This window comes from Oncorhynchus mykiss, chromosome 16, assembly GCF_013265735.2.
Source record: "Oncorhynchus mykiss isolate Arlee chromosome 16, USDA_OmykA_1.1, whole genome shotgun sequence".
In the NCBI taxonomy this organism is placed as follows: Eukaryota; Metazoa; Chordata; class Actinopteri; order Salmoniformes; family Salmonidae; genus Oncorhynchus; species Oncorhynchus mykiss.
In genome coordinates this window covers 15,170,590-15,191,720 of record NC_048580.1, presented here as the reverse complement: position 1 = coordinate 15,191,720, position 21,131 = coordinate 15,170,590, and the positions used below count along the sequence as shown (strand labels likewise).

Genomic DNA, 21,131 nt, shown 5'->3' with positions numbered 1-21,131 from the left:
CTGTAGTCTTCAGTGAACACTTATTTATTTAGAAAACATGAATCTCACATGTACAACATCTGGCCACACATCCCATTATTACATTTCAAATAAAATAAGGACTGCACCTTGGAGCAGAGGAGGCTGGTGGAAGGATATAGGAGGATGGGCTCACGTTGTTTCCATTCCAGACATTGTAACGAGCCGTCCTATCGTCTCCCACCAGCCTCTTCTGCTTTGGAGTGTATATAGCCACATTCTCTAAACAGATTTCCCAGGGTCAGCAAAGGCTTAAACTGTGGAGTGATGCATGGGATTAATAATCCTAATGATTCTTAGCACCATCTTTCATTCAGAGATGAAATCCTTTGATTATCAAACCAATGAATGATTAGGTAGGAGCTTTGCTTCTGTAACAAAACGGATGAGTCAGCACTTAGACTGCTGTATTTCACCAAGGCAGAACGAGGAGTTGGAGAGACGGGAGGAACAGAGGGACTCAGACACAGTTTCTGTGCAGCAGTAATGTTTGCCCTGGAGTGAATGACCTCGGGGCTCTTGCCCCATGGCAGACATGGCAATGGTATAGAGGAGATGTGGGGCAGCGATATTGAAAGGTCATTTACAATTGAGTGGATATATGCAGCATTTACCATGAATGCAAACATTGCCTTCTGCAATAGGGATCAAACAGTATTAGATAGTCACTGTCCTGAAAATTGCCCCAAGTGTGATAATAGCCCAGACCCGGTGCATACTGTACTTTTGATGGTAACATTGAACAAGTCTTTGCCTTCACATTGATGCTTTCCTATCGAATACCTCAGGTAGTACTGCCACATTTTAAGGCGCATAAACAACTACAACGGTCATAATTTAGAACCCTGGCCTGCACATAGTATCGTCCTAATAACTAACCCTGATTGTCATAGTGCAACCAACTAAACCTCCATCCTTCCCACGAGCCCTCTATCTAGCCCCAGTCCAACCCAACACCCGTTAGAACATCCATTTTGTGGCTCTGGTCAACATCAACCCCTGATTACAGGATCATTGGGATGTCCCCCATTGAAGTTGAAGTTGAAGGTCTGATATGATGTGGGGTCATCTGATTATGACCTGTTGAGGAGGGAGAGGGGGACAGTGACAGTGCATTTATAACTGGTCTCGGTCAAATGTGTGCTGGGAAGCAGTGGGGGGTGGGTATTGGAGTGATGTTTAAAAGGAGTGGAGGAAGGGATTGGCGTGATGGTTAAAAGGAGTGGAGGAAGGGATTGGAGTGATGGTTAAAAGGAGTGGAGGAAGGGATTGGCGTGATGGTTAAAAGGAGTGGAGGAAGGGATTGGCGTGATGGTTAAAAGGAGTGGAGGAAGGGATTGGCGTGATGGTTAAAAGGAGTGGAGGAAGGGATTGGCGTGATGGTTAAAAGGAGTGGAGGAAGGGATTGGCGTGATGGTTAAAAGGAGTGGAGGAAGGGATTGGCGTGATGGTTAAAAGGAGTGGAGGAAGGGATTGGCGTGGTGGTTAAAAGGAGTGGAGGAAGGGATTGGCGTGGTGGTTAAAAGGAGTGGAGGAAGGGATTGGCGTGGTGGTTAAAAGGAGTGGAGGAAGGGATTGGAGTGGTGGTTAAAAGGAGTGGAGGAAGGGATTGGAGTGGTGGTTAAAAGGAGTAGAGGAAGGGATTGGAGTGGTGGGTAAAAGGAGTAGAGGAAGGGATTGGAGTGGTGGGTAAAAGGAGTAGAGAAGGGGATTGGAGTGGTGGGTAAAAGGAGTGGAGGAAGGGATTGGCGTGGTGGTTAAAAGGAGTGGAGGAAGGGATTGGAGTGGTGGTTAAAAGGAGTGGAGGAAGGGATTGGAGTGGTGGTTAAAAGGAGTAGAGGAAGGGATTGGAGTGGTGGGTAAAAGGAGTAGAGGAAGGGATTGGAGTGGTGGGTAAAAGGAGTAGAGAAGGGGATTGGAGTGGTGGGTAAAAGGAGTAGAGAAGGGGATTGGAGTGGTGGGTAAAAGGAGTAGAGAAGGGGATTGGAGTGGTGGGTAAAAGGAGTGGAGGAAGGGATTGGAGTGGTGGGTAAAAGGAGTGGAGGAAGGGATTGGAGTGGTGGGTAAAAGGAGTGGAGGAAGGGATTGGAGTGGTGGGTAAAAGGAGTGGAGGAAGGGATTGGAGTGGTGGGTAAAAGGAGTGGAGGAAGGGATTGGCATGATGGTTAAAAGGAGTGGAGGAAGGGATTGGAGTGGTGGGTAAAAGGAGTGGAGGAAGGGATTGGCGTGATGGTTAAAATGAGTGTTTCAGGTAGAGGAAAAGAGTAGGGCACACCAAAACATGTAATGTGTAGGAAGTTGAACGGGATAAGCAGCTGTGTTGCTTGCTCTAATTAACTTAATATCTTGTATCAAAGTCCCTGTTAAGGGTGAGAATGAAATAAAAAAAGTTCCTCAGGTTAAGACAGCTGTGCAGTCGGAGTGTGCAAAACCCATGACGGAAGGCACAGACTGGGAGCGAAGCGCTTCGGACCCACTGGTGAACCACTCACACACACACTTCAACTACAAATAGATGTGACATCGCATGAGCAGCCAGAGCCTCAGTGAACACTGAGTTTTGGAGAGGAGGACGAGAGGTCAGAGGGTACTTCACAGCCCACAGAGCCGAGAGTCAGGAGGGTCCAGGAAGAGGGATGAGAGGAGAAAAGTGTATTCCGTTGGATCATTCTGATTCGTTCAGAGTGCAACGTCTTCTGAACTCCTGGCCTCGCTCGTGCATCCACTTGTTAGACACTGGAGAAGGAAGAGGAAACCAAGTCAGGAGGACGTGACAAACAAGGACCCACTTAACTGCTGCAGCAAACCGTTAGCGGACTTGACACAACCGTATCACTGCCCTCGGGGCAGACCTGAAGTTCTCAGGGTGTAGGAAATAGGATGTAATGAGAGACAGGTCAGCTCACCCCACTTGTTGCCCACTAGGACAGGGCAGGCTGCGTGCCGTGTGCTGTAGTCACCCTCTCCACTGGCAAACAGGTTATACCAGAACACTGCACTTCCCTGAAAAGAACAGTTTACACATACACAAAGCTCTTTATTTAGCATCAACATGTCAAATAAATAAACCCCATCACTCACTTAAAAGTGAACACCACAGCTGTGTGTTTCACCTTTTTGGGCCACACTGCAGCTCCCACATCAGTAAAGACAGTGGCTCCTCCTGAAGGTACGTCACTCATCTGCAACAGAGAGCCTCGTCAAGCCATCGCATCACACCACTTTAATACGAGAGCTTTAAAAAAAAAAACTAATTGAAACCCATTTCTTTTTAAATGAAACCTTTGAAATTAGATTCACACATGGGTAAAACAGAAGACCCAAAATTGTATCCAAATCTATGAAGTAGAGCTGAAATAGTGAATTGCTTAAGTTGCATCTCTAGGGGCGCTATTTCATTTTTGGATAAAAAACGTTCCCGTTTTAAGCGCGGTATTTTGTCACGAAAAGACGCTCGACTATGCATATTCTTGACAGTTTTGGAAAGAAAACACTCCGAAGTTTCAGAATCTGCAAAGATTTTGTCTGTAAGTGCCCCAGAACTCATTCTACAGGCGAAACCAAGATGATACGTCAAACAGGAAATGAGCAGAATTTCTGAAGCTCTGTTTTCTAATGTCTCCTTATATGGCTGTGAATGCGACAGGAATAAGCTTAGACCTTCTGCCGTTTCCCCAAGATGTCGGCAGCATTGTGACGTATTTGTAGGCATATCATTGGAAGATTGGCCATAAGAGACTACATTTTCCAGGGGTCCGCCCGGTGTCCTTTGTCTAAATTTGTGCGTAATCTTCAGGTGCGGGCATTTTCTCCTGGGATTCAGGAGAGAAAGCACACTTCCACGAACGATATATCATCGAAGAGATATGTGAAAAACACCTTGAGGATTGATTCTAAACAACGTTTGCCATGTTTTCAGTCGATATTGTGGAGTTAATTTGGAAAAAAGTTCGCGTTTTGAGGACTGAATTATTATTTTTTTTTGGTAGCCAAATGTGATGTACAAAACGGAGCTATTTCTAATACACAAAGAATCTTTTTGGAAAAACTGAGCATCTGCTATCTAACTGAGAGTCTCCTCATTGAAAACATCTGAAGTTCTTCAAAGGTAAATTATTTTATTTGAAGGCTTTTATGTTTTTGTTGAAATGTTGCGTGCTGGATGCTAACGCTAAATGCTAACGCTAAATGCTAACGCTAAATGCTACACTAGCTAGCTACTTTTACACAAATGATTGTTTTCCTATGGTTGAGAAGCATATTTTGAAAATCTGAGATGACAGTGTTGTTTACAAAAGGCTAAGCTTGAGAGATGGCATATTTATTTCATTTCATTTGCGATTTTCATGAATAGTTAACGTTGTGTTATGCTAATGAGCTTGCTGATAGATTTACACAATCCTGGATACAGGGGTTTTTTCATAGCTAAACGTGACGCAGAAAACGGAGCGATTTGTCCTAAACAAATAATCTTTCAGGAAAAACTGAACATTTGCTATCTGAGAGTCTCCTCATTGAAAACATCTGAAGTTCTTCAAAGGTAAATTATTTTATTTGAATGCTTTTCTGTTTTTTTGTGTAAATGTTGCCAGCTGAATGCTAATGCTAAATGCTACGTTAGCCATCAATACTGTTACACAAATGCTTGTTTTGCAATGGTTGAGAAGCATATTTTGAAAATCTGAGATGACAGTGTTGTTAACAAAAGGCTAAGCTTGAGAGCTAGCATATTTATTTCATTTCATTTGCGATTTTCATGAATAGTTAACGTTGCGTTATGGTAATGAGCTTGAGTCTGTATTCACGATCCCGGATCCGGGATGGGGAGATCAGAAAGGTTAATACTAACGTAAATGAGCCAGGTGGCGATGCGGTTCCCGGTGCCCAGCTCCTTAAATGCATCCGGTTCATCTTTCTACAAAGACATGGAACAAACAAAGGTTCAATAACACTAACAGTGAAGTCAAGGAAAAACTCCCATCCACATATGAACCCACTAGCAACAGTTGATGCACGTGTGCCAGCCAACAACAGTCACCCACTGGCTCTCAGTCATACAGCATAAAGGTCATAATTCCCTGACCAGAATAGAAAGAGAAGCCTTGTTTACCCGTCCAAAGTCAAAGTGGGGCTCGTATTGCCCGCCCACGCCGTAATTTGCCACCTGAGGACAGATGAACAGAGGACAAACTCAGTGACAGATGCTGTGTTGTCATTAGAGACACTCATCGTCCTTTGGTAGGCTCTTCCTAAGTAGAAAACAGCAGTAAAATGGATTCATTTTGCATTCATTGCTTGCACTGAGTTTTTATAGTTGCTATAATAGGCATACTGTATAAAGGGAAAGGGTGATACCTAGTCAGTTGTACAATTGAATGCATTCAACTGAAATGTTTATATTTAACCCAACCCTTCTGAATCAGAGAGGTGCAGGGGGCTGCCTTAAACCGACATCCACGTTTTCAGCGCCCGGTGAACAGTGGGTTAACTGCCTTGCTCAAGGGTAGGACGACAGATTTGTACCTCGTCAGCTTGGGGATTCGATCCAGCAACCTTACGGTTACTGGCCCTACGCTCCTCCTACCCGCCAGTGTATATACACATCATTAGTTGCTAAACTAGATGTACTGCCAGGGTATCCCCTCCTGCCAGTGCTCCAGTCCTACTAAAGTCCCTCAGCCTCACTGATGTTCGGTTGTGTTACCTGTAGCTCCTCTGCAGTCTTGACATTCAAGCCGGTGATGTCCTCAATGCGCTGGTTTATCTTGTCCACTACTGGATCTTCGTAGGCGGTTAGCCATGCACTGTGATGAGAGACGGACAGTTTGAGTCGTAAAATACATCTTTATTTAGCATTAAAATTGCAGCCAGGCAGCTGAATAATGTTATTCTAGATTAGTGTGTCCACAGTTAACAGTTAAGATAGCAGCATGGACAGCATGTGGTAGTACTGTAGGTTAGAAGGGGTATACAGATGTAGGATCTTAATTTGATCACCCTGTTGCAGGAGAAATTTCCTGCAATGTAGGAAATGTAAAACTTGTAGTGCATTTGAGGTTTAAAAATGCGTCGGAAGACTTGACCCCTACAATTCTCGACCCCTACAATTATGATCCACATAATAATTCACATTTCCTGTTGCTGCAGAATTGTTTTCTTGCTGTAGCAAACTGGCTCAAATTAAGATTCTACGTCTGTAGAAGGAAACAGGCTGGTTGAAACAGGTGAAAGGGAACTCCATATTTATCCAGTCTCAGAGCAAAAACATTAAAAACGGACTGTTTCTCACCAAGGAAGTTGGGGCATTTATGAGGAAGAGTGACCATTTCGGAGTTAGGGTTATTAATTTAAACAAACAGACCCCAGGCCCCTTCTGTCCCTCTGTTACAGACCTTGCCGTTTGAAATGTATAAATATAGATTGAAAAGCTATGGGAGTAACAGAAGATGCTGGTAAGAGTCCAGCAGGGAGCAGAGTTGACTGGGGAGACCAAGATCCCATCCTTTCATTGGGTAAGGGCCAAGCCTCACTTCAAAACAAGTCGAGTCAGACAGGCCCACGTCTCAGGCGCTGTTTACACGCCCTCATTTAACATGAATGTGTGTGTCCTTTGTTCAATTAGCGTAGCCTGTGCATGTTATAAAGATGAATAGGAAATGACTTAAAAATGGCCTCAATCTATTCATTCTGAAGTATATATGTGCGAGTATCTTCACTGGAAGACAGGGTTGGAAGTGCTGTCATTAGAGTCCGGACAGAATGCTGGCTCACATCCTTAGATATAAATACTCCATCAGCTGCTATATAAGCTGTATGGTTACAAAAACATGTTCTGTATCGGAGTGCTTCATTAAACCATTCATCTAACAAGAAGAAAAATCTAGAGCCTAACCGAGAACCCTGATAAATAAATGCCCCTAAGATAATTCATAAACACATTGAGCAGGTTTTATGAGCTAAATGCTGAATAAATGTGGCTAATTTAGGTTAATTGGTGTAATGAAGCTGAAATCTGGGGTCAGAGGAACAGAGGAAGATCACCATGTTTCCGTTTGCTCATCAACTGCAGTTAATCTATTTCCACAAGGGGACGCTCTATAGCCACGCCACATTAAACAGGCTTGAAGGGAACAAATAGGCAGGCAGACCCCTTTCTACAAGAGGAGATTCTACCCATACACTGAAACGTGATTCTGTAAGATACACCAGAGCCTGCACCAAGATAACAGAAAAACTCCTGTTTTCAAAGAAAAAGAGCAGGAAAAACTGTGCTTGCCACTGCATGGATTGGGTTGTCATGTCGATAATGTCAATCATCTGATGGGTTGGAGAGGAGAGGAAGTGATGTCATTGCAGTAGGAGGAGAGAGGTGGAGAGGTAGGTGTATCCGTAAGTAAAGTTCTACAAAAGGGGGTGAGAGGTAGGGATGAGCAGGGCAGACAGGGCCTCATGCAGGCCCCTCTCTGTCACCTTTGACCCCTTACCTCTTGGAGACTAATGGGCTGTAGTGAGTTTCCCAGTTTGGGGGTCATGCACGGTGGCACGCCTTAGCTAGTATCCCAGACGGTTCACATTACAGTCACAGATCACAGTGAAGAGGACAGAGAGATAGAGACATCACTGAATGATCAAGCAACTGTATGAGAGACAGACTGACGCTAGGCCAGGGCATGCGGACCATCAGGTCTAAAACCATTGCAGCACACGACTTGCAACTTGTAATGGTCACAGCCAAAACTTAAATGAGACATTACCAAAGGTAGAAGATATTAAACTGGCCTGGTCGCACCCCGACTACTGTTAAGGGAGTCATAACAAGCAGGTACTGGACTCCTGTTCCTCCCTCTTGTTATGATCAAAGCAGTAGCGGGACATCTTGGCAAGAGCACGGGCCCAGAGGGACTGAATTATACCTTCAAAATCAACCTAGCTTCCAATATACCCAAAGTGTCTAGCATCTCACAAGAATGTTACTTGTTCCAGCAATATTTCCCCAAACATACAAACGGTCCATTTACAATCCGTTATAATCCCTCTACGCTTAAATCGCAGAGTTCCCGATTAGCTGTTGTGCTCTTGCCACGGTTCCTGCCCAAGCAGAAGGAGAGGATGCAGGGTGCGGAGGGGTATGGGGTACAGCGCTGTGCCCATCCCTGCCTGCTGGACTTACCTCTTGCTGATGCGATAGTGGGCGGTCTCCAGCACACCAGTAATGGGGTTGGAGATGGTGGCCCGGCGCAGCTGTGGAGCCAACAGCCAACCGGCAGAGAGGACATGGGTTACAGGGACAATCCCTGTTACACACTGACTGGCTGCTGGACCCACATACACTACGAGGCTACATTAAGTCTGTGCTGTGTGTCCCTGCTGGGCCCCCTTACCCTCTCCAAGAGCTGAACTCTAGCTTGAGTTATGGATCTCTATCATTTACATTAATACACGATTTATGCAAAAGTCTGAATTATGTGTTGATATGAAGCTATAATTCAGTTATGACCACTCGATTCAGTTATGACCACTCGATTCAGTTATGACCACTCGATTCAGTTATGACCATTAGAGGTGATGTTCATTGCCGAGTCAAAACTCACCTCTAGATCTAACGGAGCTATCAAATACTACTGTATGTGCCAAACAAATGGGATGTTGCTCTTATCCAGCTAGTTTGTAACAAACAAATACACACACAGGAACACAGTCAGGTCCTCATGCAGGGTGGGCATCCCCAGTCTTCTTATGGCAGCATGCATCTTAGACACATTCTAATGTCTACCACACCTAGAGTTGCATCATTTCCCCCCAAAATGATCCTTATTATAATTAATTATAATTCTGGAAAACCACACGCCAGACCCCGTCTTCCCCCGGAGGTTGAACTTTGAACTCACCCTGGGTTTGGCCAGCTCTTTAACCTTCTCGATCTCGCTATTGGAGAGGATGTCGTGGTAACGGATGATGCGTGGGCGGTCCCACTCGTCCTCCTGCTTGACGGGACCCAGCACGTACAGGGGGTGGTGGTTGTTGTCAGAGTAACGACAGAACATACGACTCTGGCGACGAGGAGTCTGAAAGATGGAAGAGAGGGATACAGATCATACATGATCACAGAGGGCCACCCGAACTCCCCCCACACACTCTAAAATAACATATTTTTGGGCTTAGTGGAGGTCAATTTACAGTGCTTAAATGTATTCAAATAAAGTATTTCAAGAGGACTAGGACTTAAAATACATAGCCATTAGAAGCTGTGCATGCAGAGTGTGTGTGTTAGCCAGTGGAGGCTGGTGAGGGGAGGACAGTTCATAGTAATGGCTGGAAAGGATTGAATGGAATCAAACAAATGGAAACCATGCGTTTGATACCTTTCAATGTATTCCATTCCAGCCAGTACTACGAGTCTGTCCTCCGATTTAAAAGTGCCACCAGCCACTGGTTAGTACAGTTCAGTGGAGGCTGCTGAGCAGAAGACAGCTCATAATAATGGCTGGAACAAAGCAAACGGAATGGCATCAAACACATGGAAACCAAGCGTTTGATGGATTTGATACCATTCCACTAATTCCGTTCCAGCCATTATCATGCGACGGTCCTCCCCAATTAAGGTTCCGCCAACCTCCTGTGGTACAGTTAGTGGCTCTCACCATCTTGATGCCTTCGCCGCGACACAGCTGTTCATATTTCCTCCTCTCAGGCAGGTAGTCTGCAGGTCTGCCCTTCTTGTCAGATGCCTCTCTCTTCTCCCTCTCTCTCTTCTCCTTCTCCTTCTGGCCCTCCTCCGCCTCCACCTTGTTCTGCTTGGCCAGCTGGTACTCAAAGTATTTCAGGTTGCCGTTGGCTCGCTGGTGGGCAGAGTCTGAGAAACACAACAGACTCGGTTAGGACAGAAGATGAGTCTACTCAGTATTGACCTGTGCAGTACAATCAAGACATGAAAAACAAATATCGTACACATACTTGGGTGACAGTACTTAAAAATGTATTTCAGTAATCTGACTAGGTGGGACTGGTGAAAGCCAAAGGGAGGTAACCCCGCTTTCAGTTATAGATTCAGACAACGTATCAATTTCAGAAGTATTCAGACAGGCCCTTGGCCTTACATAATGTACAAGTACTACAACAGTCTCCACTCACCCAATTTGAGTAGTCTCTTGGTGTAGTCCAATGCTCTCTCTAGCTCCCCCTGCTGGTAGATGGAGTAGCTGAGGTAGTCCAGGATGGTCACCATGTCCACGGTGGACTCCTCTCCCCTGTCCAGCTGTTTCAGGGCCTGCTCCATCCACAGCTCTGTGTGGTAGTAGTCGGCATCAGAGTAGGCGATCTTCCCCAGCTCAAAGCAGTCCTCCGCTGTCATAGGGCTCATAGCGACATCCTTATTGGTTCCTGTGTGTAGATGTTAACATGTGCAGAGTGACACACACATCTCCATCTCAGCAGCATGTGCATGCAGTTCACTTATATGGCATTTCAAGCATCCATGTGGACTAAATGGGGTGCTCCACTGCATGTGGTGAGCACGGTGCACGATTTCCCCCTCTAACAGTAGGAGCAGCCATCACTGAAGCTCTAACAGAACCTCTGCCGGCAACACGTCCTCTGCTAACCCAGTCCTGGTATGAAGCTCCCACCGCATGCCCTAAGCCCCTAGCCAGCCTCTCCCTGCCTGGCCCTCACTAGGCAGTTCCCCCGTGGAGATGGTGAGCGTGTCTAGCCAGTAGATGCCCTAAGCCCCTAGCCTCTACGTCCCAGCCCCACTCACCAGGAAGCTCTCCTGAGGATATGGTGTGCGTGTCCAGCCGGTAGGTGTCCTGAAGCCTCATCAGGGCCTTGGCTGCCCCCGTCTGGTCGTCATCATTGGGGAAGTACTGTCTCTGGATGGTCAGGTTAGAGATGAACCCTGGAGTATGGGAAGGAAAGATGGTTAGGAACCTTAATTCTACCATCTTCACACAGGGTGGTATAGATGCTAGGAGAACAAATGGTATGACGTCATTGTTTTAGCACTAGCCACTGAGTTTGTAAAACTACGGCGCACTACATGGTTATATGTGCCAATAAATCAGCACAATCTACTCTGAAGCTAAAAATGGGATTGTGTGTACTCTGCTAATGAACATACATACAAAACAATAAACATTGGAGAGCAATGTACAATACGGTGAACTTCGCAAAACGAGGAATGTGGTAAGTGATTGGAGGCCGTCATCTATGTGAGCCTCTGTTATTTCACTCATCTCTGTAGAAAACAGACCCTGTTACATCACTTCAGTGATTGCTTAAAATGCAACATGACTGATTATATTGTTTTTATTTTATTAAGTTGTCAAATTAGCACTTAGCAATAATTGAATCTGTATGTGGTAACGTAGCATTTATAGTCATTAGAATAGAGGCGTGTGAGTAGCCCTGACCATCAGACATGTCCTTGAGAACCAGGCTCTCCAGCTCTCCCCACTCTGTGTTGAGCCTCTTCATCAGCTTGAAGGCGTTGACCGGGTGGCCCAGGAAGCCTTCTGGGTCCTGAGTGGCTGTGGCCGACAACACATCCAGCTTCTCAGCCCACCTGGACACACCACGGAGAGAAAAGGCATTCAATATAGGCTACTCCTCTTGACCTGCACTGTTGAAAGTTAAGAATTTCACTGTACCCTGTGAATCATGTGACTAATAAAGAAAGAAAAAAACAAGTGACTCAGAAGCAAACGGTGAATCATTTTCATATGCACGTTTACATATGACATGCAACTTCATATATGAACTCATGTACACCCCCCCCCCCCCCCCCCCCCCCCGGAAGGCAAAAGAAAAAACAGTTATATCATGTCCTGCACTTGACACACCCTGTTGGTTTATTGTGCCATCTTCATAGCCAGAGAAACTAGGTCTCTGGTTAGCCAGGCCCATTGTAAGCTAGAGACATGGCAATATGACACCCTCTAAAGACATGTTACAGATACAGGTAGTGTTGTGAAGCAGGATATGTACACCACAGGAGGCTGGTGAGGGGAGGACAGCTCAGGGTAATGGCCGGGATGGAGCAAATGGAACGGCATCAAACACCTGGAAACCATGTGTTTGATGTATTTGATACCATTCCACTGATTCCGCTCCAGCCATTACCACGAGCCCATCCTCCCCAATTAAGGTGCCACCAACCTCCTGTGATGTACATTCCTCTCTTTGACAGTCTTTATAGCATGGTGCCTTGTGGGAGAGAGCAACGTGACCAAGAAAGAGAGTAGCTATCTGGGTATTGGGGCTCTCACTTTATAACCTGCCAGAGCCTGTGACTGTGGGAGAAAGATGGAGAGATATAAAAGAGACTGCCTATGCACCGGGGCTCTCCTCTCACTTTATAACCTGCCAGAGCCTGTGGGAGAAAGATGGAGAGATATAAAAGAGACTGCCTATGCACCGGGGCTCTCTTCTCAATTTATAACCTGCCAGAGCCTGTGACTGTGGGAGAAAGATGGAGAGATATAAAAGAGACTGCCTATGCACCAGGGCTCTCCTCTCACTTTATAACCTGCCAGAGCCTGTGACTGTGGGAGAAAGATGGAGAGATATAAAAGAGACTGCCTATGCACCGGGGCTCTCCTCTCACTTTTTGACCTGCTCTAGTTTGTCCTCCTCAGCTCTGATGTAATCCTTCAGAGAGGTGACCAGGTCCTTCTCTGTGTACAGCAGATCGGTCATCTGACCTAGTGAACACAGTGAAACACAGGGGTCAAAAGTTGTACTAGTTCTTCTATGCGTTGAACATGTTGACATGTTAGTAATGTTTATGTCGGTGATAAACAACGATTTTCATAAGGAGCAATGCCGTTCAAGCCAATGTTTGTGACCAAGACAGGCTGGAAGCGATGAAACTACTGAATAAAGGGATCAACAGAGAGATGTTCATGAAAGGAGAGGACATTTAACCTACCGATGGAAGTGAAGAAATCTTTGTCAGCAGAGGATGTGTAGAATAGACAGGTCAACAACACACAACAGACTCCCCTCAACTCCATCTTTACACTGCCGCACAGGGGTCTGTAAAACGAGGTAGATGAGTTGTTAGCCCGTTACATATCATATTAATACCTGTGAGATGTAAGGGCACTTGGACACACTATCCACTGATGATCTCATGACAGGAATCTTCAGAAATACATATTTGTATGAAACTAACAGCACCAATTAAAATACTTTTGCGAGTCTCGGCATGCTAAGTGGCTGAGCGGAAGCTTGTAAAGATGTGTTAACCACGCTGGGGATACGGCTTTGCCAGACTTGCCTTCAGAACCCACCAAGTGAATATACAGCCACTGCCAGCTCACGCACCCTGCATGACCCTTTTCACTGCGCCTTCGTTCTTTACACAACTACTACTGTGTCAGCCATGCTGCTGCTAAAAAAAATATATAAAAAATAAACTTAATAGACTCAAAGCAGGGATTTTAAATTCCTTTGTCTATAAAAAAACATGTTTTAACTACATATCTAGCTAACAGGTAAGTACTCCGTTTGACCAGAGGGCATTTGAGGCTTTAGGATGACAGAGTACAAGCCGGACAGTGAGAGCAGCAGCTGCATCCCAAGGAGAGCAAGGAGCAGAGGGGGCGGAGGCCGAGGTGGAAGGGAAAGGCTTGATTTCCCTTTTGGGTCGCGCGAGTATTTACGACGGGCAATCAAATACCCGGGAGAGTACACAAGTTCACACAAACGGCTGGCAGTAGGTGCTGTAAATAAATAGGCCAATGAGCTTCATTTCCTTTTATGATGGTCTGGATTTGATTTTGGATAGGTAGGTACCCTTGAAACAGATGTGCAACAGGTGAACAGAGGCCCAGGGCAGATGACCTATCACCCAACCCTATCTAGGTAATTGGAAAGTAGTTCTTTCATCAAAAGGTCAGGAATGTGTGAGATGTGACCCAACAAGACTACAAAGAGCTATTAGATTAAGAAAACTGGTGAGGACATGCAGAGGTGATGCATCTGTGTCTGTTATTACTGTTCACTAAAATAAAGTGTAATTGTTATATAATACATTTAAAATTCAATGGAGAGTATGGACGTCCCAAGGCTCCCAGACAGCAAGGACCCTACAATTGTGGAGAGGTTCAAACCAGTGAGTATAATTCAGGGAGAAAAGACTGCCACGTACATGCCCCTCCCCCCATCGCAGGGATTTTTGGGACCACCATCAAAATAGATTCCCTAGCCTTGGAGTAAACCATACTGCCAAAAACTAGAGTTGACTGCAAATGTATGTTTTAACAAATGTTTTATGGGCTTGCAGATATGTTTCTGAACGTTCAAATTAGGCAATTATCTACTCTTGAAATGCCGACACTCTCGGCGTTGCAACATGTGAAGAAATCTTTGTCAGCGGAGGATGTGCGACATGTGTGCAACAATGTATCAACCAATTGTTTCCAGCAACATGTTATTGTCACACGTAGCAAGCAAATAAATACTAAGGAGATTTAAAAAATAAAAATAAAAAACTCCGCGCATAGCTACATTTTACTGCAGCTGCGACACAAAACTTTCTGTTTTATACCTTAACACATTTTGTTCCTACTGTACAGCAGGCCAAATATCAGCTGCGATAAAATAAAAATAACTAAAATCTATTGTTCAATTTACAACAACGATGTGACTGGCAATTTTACAATGTAAAATAGCGGTAACATCAAGGTGTTATTTCAGAGAGGGACGCAGCAGACCAAAACGAATGGTCATAGTGACTAACGTTCCTCTAATACTTCAGTGAGCAATATCATGCAATAATTTAGAGAATCAATTACATATTTCGGTACCTTATTCGGCTCAGCACTGCTTTCGGAAGAGGGTTAAAATCCCCACGTCGAATGCCACCGCTGTTTTCTCAAAATCCTCGGTATTTTGAACTGGGCTGCGGTTAACTGGTAGGTTTATGTACCGGTTTCCATTTTCTCTTTATTGCCATTATACAGGATGGTGAATGTCGCCACCTGGCGGTTGGATTTAAACAGTGAGTGAAATACAGTTGTGCTGTGTAAATCTGTGCCCTGGTTTTAATATCTATGGTAAATTCACTCAAAACTACTCCAGTCAGTCTTTCAATAAAACAGCATGTTAAAAAAAAACAAAAGAGGGAAAAGAAATAACATTTTTAAGGCTAGTTGTTTTCATTTGTTTTTAAATGTTGTTTAAAAAAAAAATGTACATATATTTTTTTGTTGTTTTTAATAGAATTTGTTTTGTTTTTCATCCACGAAATGTCACCATTAATTAATAGTTAGCTAATAATTGCATGATAATATATGTAATTGGATGGTTACTAATATCATTATTCATTTATACAGTCTACTGGTTAGGACTCTTATTTTGAAGGAAGAAAGAAAAGCGTTCTACAGCAGTAGAAGATCCACAGGGTCGTCGCTAGTCAACACAGCCACAAAGTCGTATGACCTATTTCTACAATTTCTCTTATTAAAATCTGATTTTAAGCCTAAACTTAACCACAAGGCTAACATTATGTCTAGCCCTAATCTTAAATTAAGACCAAAAATTAATTCGTTTTTATGATTTTTGATCGATCGGCCTGAGGCTAATTTTCAGTTTGTGGCTGTGCTATTTAGTAGAAACCGATCCACAGAAGGGAAAAAAAAGCGTAACGCGGAAGTGCTTCATTGGTGGTGTAACATCATAAACGAGCCGTGCTTTCATCGAAGTTGCCAGCTATTTAGTCGTCTGGTCGCCAGATATGCTTTCTAAAACTATTAGTTGATGTAAGGTATGAATTGTAGCGTTTTAACTGACGTTTCCATCCATTGACCCAAGAATGGACGGGCCGCCTGTATGCTAGCTAACATGCTAACGTTAGCTAGCATTTCCTTGAGAGTCGATAGGATTGTTTGAGATATTTTTGCACGGTTACCGACTGGCATAGACAAACCAACAGTGTGACTGAAATAACCGTTTCTGCCCAGCATTTGTTCATAACGTCACTGTGCTGTAGAAGAGGAATCTGTTTTGTATTTTACTAGTCCATTTGGCTAGATAGGCATTACGTTTAGGGAAAGCGGTCATCATCATGGCCAGTATTGACGTGAGTACAAGCAAAGATGGACCTGTCAACGGGCACACGTCATGGGCTTGCAAATCACAGGAGCGCCAACTCTCTGACATCCTTCTCCCAGTACAGTCAAGTATCAACACTGACATCAGTCAGATCGACAGAGACACACCAAACGGGTAAGACACCTTGTTTATCATCTTCTCCACTGCCACACATTCCCATACCGCAGTGACCTCGTCAACCTTTAAATGACCACACATAAACGGTTTATGCATGCCGTAACTCATTGAAACGTTCCAGGAAGCCCCAGACGGTCATAGTTAGCAATCTAGACTAACTTCCACTCTCTAGAATAGTTACAGCACCGATATTAAAATCCTTGATTTTCTTAATAAAAATACTGCTACCCTTTGACATTTTGATCACTCTCTTGTTTGTCCTCAGGTGTGTTCCAGTGCTCCTGGAGCAGGTTGAGCAGGGGTCTCCGTGTGTCATCACCCTGTGCTGTGCACCCCACTGCCCTGCCCTCATCACCAGCCTGCTGGTGACCAGCGAGGCCCGCACAATTGAGGTCTACTCCCAGGCTGGGGACTACTGTGGCACCAGTCGCGGGGAAAGAGACCCCAACACACAGCCTGACAGGTGTGTGTATTATATACACAGGAACACAGGAGTGATGGTTGCTGATAATGGGCCTATGTAGATATTCCATTATAAATCAGTCGTTTGCAGCTCCAATAGTCATTCACAACATTAACAATGTCTACACTGTATTTCTGATCAATTTGATATTTTAAAGGACAAAACATGTTGCCTTTCAAAAACAAGGACATTTCTAAGTGGCATCAAACTTTTGAATGGCAGTGTGTATATATGTAGGGAATATGTAAATAATAGCCCGTGTGTAGAATAATACCAAATACGAAAAGGAGAGTATTACTTATTTCTACCTTTTTTGTGTACCTATACATGATACATCACCATGAAGAGACTGACATTCATATCCAAAATTATGCACTTCTGTGTAGTACAAATCAGGGACCCATGATGAAGTTCTATTACTGCAATACTGTAGTTCAATAACCCACTTTTTTTTTTTTTTTTAAATGTTAAGTTAAGCTGTCATGTCATAGCTGACACACCATTCTTTCTGCATACATTTTTTAAACTTTAATCCAGAGCAGATATTTACGCTTTTGGGAAGCGTGGTCACCTAAAAAAACGACAGATTTGACAGAAATTCTGTTACCAAACTTTGCATCTGCACAGTTTGTCCAGTAAATGTTGTTGTTTTTGTATAAACATTTCTGAGTAAATTATTAAAAGCATTCCTTGTGCATGGAGTTGTATGGTTTAACTTAGAAATTCATGTTTTTTTGTTTGGCATACATTTTAAAGCGAAAAATGGATACAGTATGATACTTGGGTGTAATGTGGTACGTCCTTATTAAAAATATATATATTTTTGCTTTTCAGTGCAGAGAGAGGACCCTTCTACAGGAAACACTTAATATTGGAGTCCCCCGCCGCATCATGTGAGGTGAAGGTATGCATGTCGACCACAGCTTTCAAATCAACAGTAGTTTCTGTTACTACTTCAGTCCCGTTCCTGTTTATTCTCTACTAGCACATAGCAATGGCTCTGGGAACATGAAATCCATTGACTCATCCCCTTTACCTGTCTAGTTAGGGTTATTATGGGTGGTGCCCTTTCTTGGGCTAACCTCTGTGTTTTCTCAGCTGCTGTCTCTTGGTGGGCGAGGGAGCGTAGCTGTGGCTCGGGTCGTGATGGGCCTACAGACACTGACACCTGTGGACTGCTCTCTGAGCCTGGGGCCCAGCATCGACATGCTCCGTGTGCAGTCCATGGTGGAGGAGATGGGCGCCAGCCTCTCACCGGGGGCCCAGAGCCTCATGAACATGGTCCAGTTTCAGCAGAAGGTGGGTTCTCCGCTGACGTCAATGCACCACAGTCACCAATACCAGTCAATAGAAGCCTCAGTGGAAAATGACGCAGTCTGAAATGACACAGAAGACACTGGCTCGTATTGTATTGTATTGTTCATTCTTCTACCCACCAAGATGGCTGTCAGATAGCGAGAAGCTCAAGACTAGTGAACAGAGAACACCGAAGACAATCGCTGTATTGTATGGTAAATCGAGCTCTTTGGTATTTTTTTTCCAGAACAAAGCTGACTCACTGAGTGGGTTTCTGCCCCTCCTCGTGAGCAGTGGGGCTCTCTCTGCTCTTGCTAGAGTAACTAACGGACCCTCTTCAGCTCCAGCTGACATTCAACACCCCTCAGTCAACACTAGCCTCCAGCCAGACGAGATGTCTGACTCTGCCTCCTCAGATCCATGGCCCCAGTCTCGTGCAGCCTGCGATACTCACACCGGCCTGGCAGACATGATGTCACCCTTTCTTAACGGCCAGCCAGGAGGACGGAGGCCATGCATCAGCCCAGACTTGCTCCCTATGCTGCAAAGTGTGTGTGGGCAGGTGACGCAGCTCCGCATCGAGGATGCCTCAAAGACATCCAACGGCCCGCGGTGAGTATGATGACTGGTGGTGGGTCTAACTACAATGTAAAACTCCCTCTGAACGTTTACATGGTGTGGTTGGAGTAGAATGGCGTCCAGATGTTGTGGTTAGGAGTCAAGTGGATGGGGTATGTTAGGGCTGACCATGTCTGTCTGGGTTTGGTAATGGTTCTGGCGGCATTGTCGTGTGTCTGTTTATGTTCCAGGAAATGTTTGTGTCTGTATGACCGTAAAGGTCTTGTTGTCAGGGAAAACTCCCGGTCCAGTGAAACCTGTGAGGATAGCGATATGTTCAAGGGCAATGTTAACATGGGAGGGCGACAGCACCAAAGGGAGGTACTTTAATTCTTCTGAAAACCTATTCTGCAGGCAGGAGCATGCATGCTGCAGAGGGCTGGAGCAGGTCCTGGAGAGATGTCTGGGCGAGATGGAGAGGAGGCTGATGGAACACATGGACCAGCGACTGGATGCCATGCAGCTGCGCCTGGAAACGGCCTTACTGCAGACCCTGGCCCTTCCCCTTAACCACCTCAAGACCACAGCACCCACGCCTGACCAGCCTCAGGCCCTGCACTAACTCCATCCCAACTCCGGCCTCTACCCAAGCCACAGCCCCTGCCACATCCCCTACCTTATCCCCAGCCCCCACTGACTTTAGCCCATTGCATTGGCTCCAGCCCCTACCTTATCCCCAGCCCTAGCCCCCACTGACTCCAGCCCCTACCTTATCCCCTGCCCCATGCACAGCCCCTACACTGGCTGCGACCAATAACCCACACCCAATAACCTGAACCCAATCACCCAACTCCCCAGAGACAAGCTGCTTATTTTACTGTAGTTTTACCACTTGTGCATGTTTGTAAAATAATGTCTAACTGTTGTAAATTTGACTCTCTTTCATATTCTGTGTATTAACAGACTGGTTTAAATAACTGCACTGTATGATCAAGAGTGAAAATAAATATATTTATACTGTAACAAAACTACAGAATATGTTTATTTTATGTGCAAGGGTAAAAAATAGTTTTTTTTAAAAATCTAACAAAACCTGCTCTCCAGTCCACACCTGCTAAACATATTCATTCCTCTAATGTAAAACATGAAATGTTTATGTTGGTAAAGGAGAAGCACTAGGTGGAGCCGTTGGTTTCGTGTCTTTGGTAGGACTCCATTACTACATTACAGAGGGCTCCATTGCTGCATCCTTGAACAGGTCAACACACCCCGGGCTGATCTTTCCGGGAAAAGCTCAGCTGACTAAATATTTTAAGGATTATGTGAAACATGAATTTACCAGAATGATGTGCTGGATGTTTGGCGTGGATTACCGTACCAGCTAAATCAATAAATAGCTATGTCAGAAAACAATAATCCTTTGTATAAATCATGATCATGCATCAAACTGGATGGAAACAGTTGAATCCCACTGGGCACAGACACAGTAAAACATTTAGTGGGAGAGACACCATGTGACGTCTGCCACTGCCTGCTTTAACAACCCTGGATGATGTCTCTGTTGTCCTCACTCCTGATCAGTCTGCACTCATCCATTGGGCCAGATTACAGAGTGGGCCAGTGTTTTCCTCCAGGATCTGTAGACTAGACATGTATACTTCAGACCGCTTCGAACTACAGAGCCGTAGGTCAGTGCTGGTTGACTGGACCTGGCAAGGCAAAAGTAGGGCAAAGCTTCCTGTGAGCAAAGGGCAGGTCCTAGTACGCTCACCAAGAAAAGCATGTAGAGTGGTACCAACTGTATCAACACTATCCAACTGCTGCTGCTGCTACTCTGCATGGCAATGAAGGGAACTAATCAAAACCTGTTGTATTAGGATCTTTATGAAGTGTAAAGTAGTGGGAAAAAATCAACACAGCATTTCAGTACTGTAGCCTACTATGTCTTGTGTGCTCTTGGAAATGAATACTCTGTAACATACAGATTAGGGCCTGTATGTCACTGAGTTGGAGTGTTTCTCTATAGGATCAGTTTTGCCTTTTAGATGTGTGACCATGTTGCGGCATTGACAGGTGGGACCTGATCCTAGGTCAGTACTCTGAGAGGCTTTATGAATACAAGCCCAGAGCAATCAATATTTTAATGATTTGAATGCAACAGTGAAAGAATGGCCTCCGGCCTGTCGGTAAGAAACCCTTCTCAGATCGACATAATTCAGATTTATTGTACTGTTAGTTTTAATATTGCAGATAGATTGTATTGTTAGTTAGCACAACAGTATTCTCATTTGGCCCCAAGCCCGACACTGATATTAACCTGGATGGATGAGTCATCCAGTAAACTAGTCTCTATTATTAAAACACGCTCATCACATCCTCAACGTTCATCTACACTGTAACTGTAGCCTTTCAGGGGGTAGTCTACATCCCCACTAACACATGGGACTTACATTGACATCAGATCACATAGTCTGACTAATGGGACATTTACACTATTTCTAGAAACCTTGAGCTATCCTTTACAGTACATTAATCAAACATTTAATCAACGAGGCCTCTGTAACTG

The 21,131-nt window shown here is 44.7% G+C and overlaps 2 protein-coding genes across 2 annotated transcripts; one reads left to right on the top strand and one right to left on the bottom strand.

The window, feature by feature from the left end:
* Window positions 1-8: 8 nt before the first annotated feature.
* On the bottom strand, window positions 9-14,991 carry LOC110491425 (prolyl 4-hydroxylase subunit alpha-1). Its single transcript, XM_036946283.1, has 15 exons — window positions 14,826-14,991; window positions 12,944-13,050; window positions 12,620-12,716; window positions 11,427-11,578; window positions 10,775-10,912; window positions 10,150-10,398; window positions 9,660-9,871; window positions 8,907-9,083; window positions 8,189-8,259; window positions 5,723-5,822; window positions 5,129-5,182; window positions 4,868-4,933; window positions 3,132-3,200; window positions 2,925-3,021; window positions 9-2,754 (listed from the first exon to the last, which is right to left on the bottom strand). Exons 2-15 carry the CDS (start codon window positions 13,026-13,028, stop codon window positions 2,684-2,686), a joined length of 1,638 nt encoding a protein of 545 aa, XP_036802178.1. The 5' UTR covers window positions 13,029-13,050; window positions 14,826-14,991; the 3' UTR covers window positions 9-2,683.
* Window positions 14,992-15,402: 411 nt separating this feature from the next.
* c16h10orf88 (chromosome 16 C10orf88 homolog) lies at window positions 15,403-19,593 on the top strand. Its single transcript, XM_021564853.2, has 6 exons — window positions 15,403-16,245; window positions 16,514-16,711; window positions 17,546-17,615; window positions 17,810-18,010; window positions 18,255-18,619; window positions 18,980-19,593. Exons 1-6 carry the CDS (start codon window positions 16,085-16,087, stop codon window positions 19,185-19,187), a joined length of 1,203 nt encoding a protein of 400 aa, XP_021420528.1. The 5' UTR covers window positions 15,403-16,084; the 3' UTR covers window positions 19,188-19,593.
* The last annotated feature ends 1,538 nt before the right edge of the window (window positions 19,594-21,131 follow it).

Bases quoted from the DNA above. Each gene is read 5' to 3' on its own strand.
- LOC110491425 (XM_036946283.1), bottom strand. From the start codon at position 13,028: ATGGAGTTGAGGGGAGTCTGTTGTGTGTTGTTGACCTGTCTATTCTAC. The intron at 5,823-8,188 runs GTAAGTCCAGCA...CTCTCATCACAG, and splicing joins CACTATCGCATCAGCAAGAG to TGCATGGCTAACCGCCTACG. The intron at 5,183-5,722 runs GTAACACAACCG...ATCTGTCCTCAG, and splicing joins AGACTGCAGAGGAGCTACAG to GTGGCAAATTACGGCGTGGG.
- c16h10orf88 (XM_021564853.2), top strand. From the start codon at position 16,085: ATGGCCAGTATTGACGTGAGTACAAGCAAAGATGGACCTGTCAACGGG. The intron at 16,712-17,545 runs GTGTGTGTATTA...TTTGCTTTTCAG, and splicing joins CCCAACACACAGCCTGACAG to TGCAGAGAGAGGACCCTTCT. The intron at 17,616-17,809 runs GTATGCATGTCG...GTGTTTTCTCAG, and splicing joins CCGCATCATGTGAGGTGAAG to CTGCTGTCTCTTGGTGGGCG.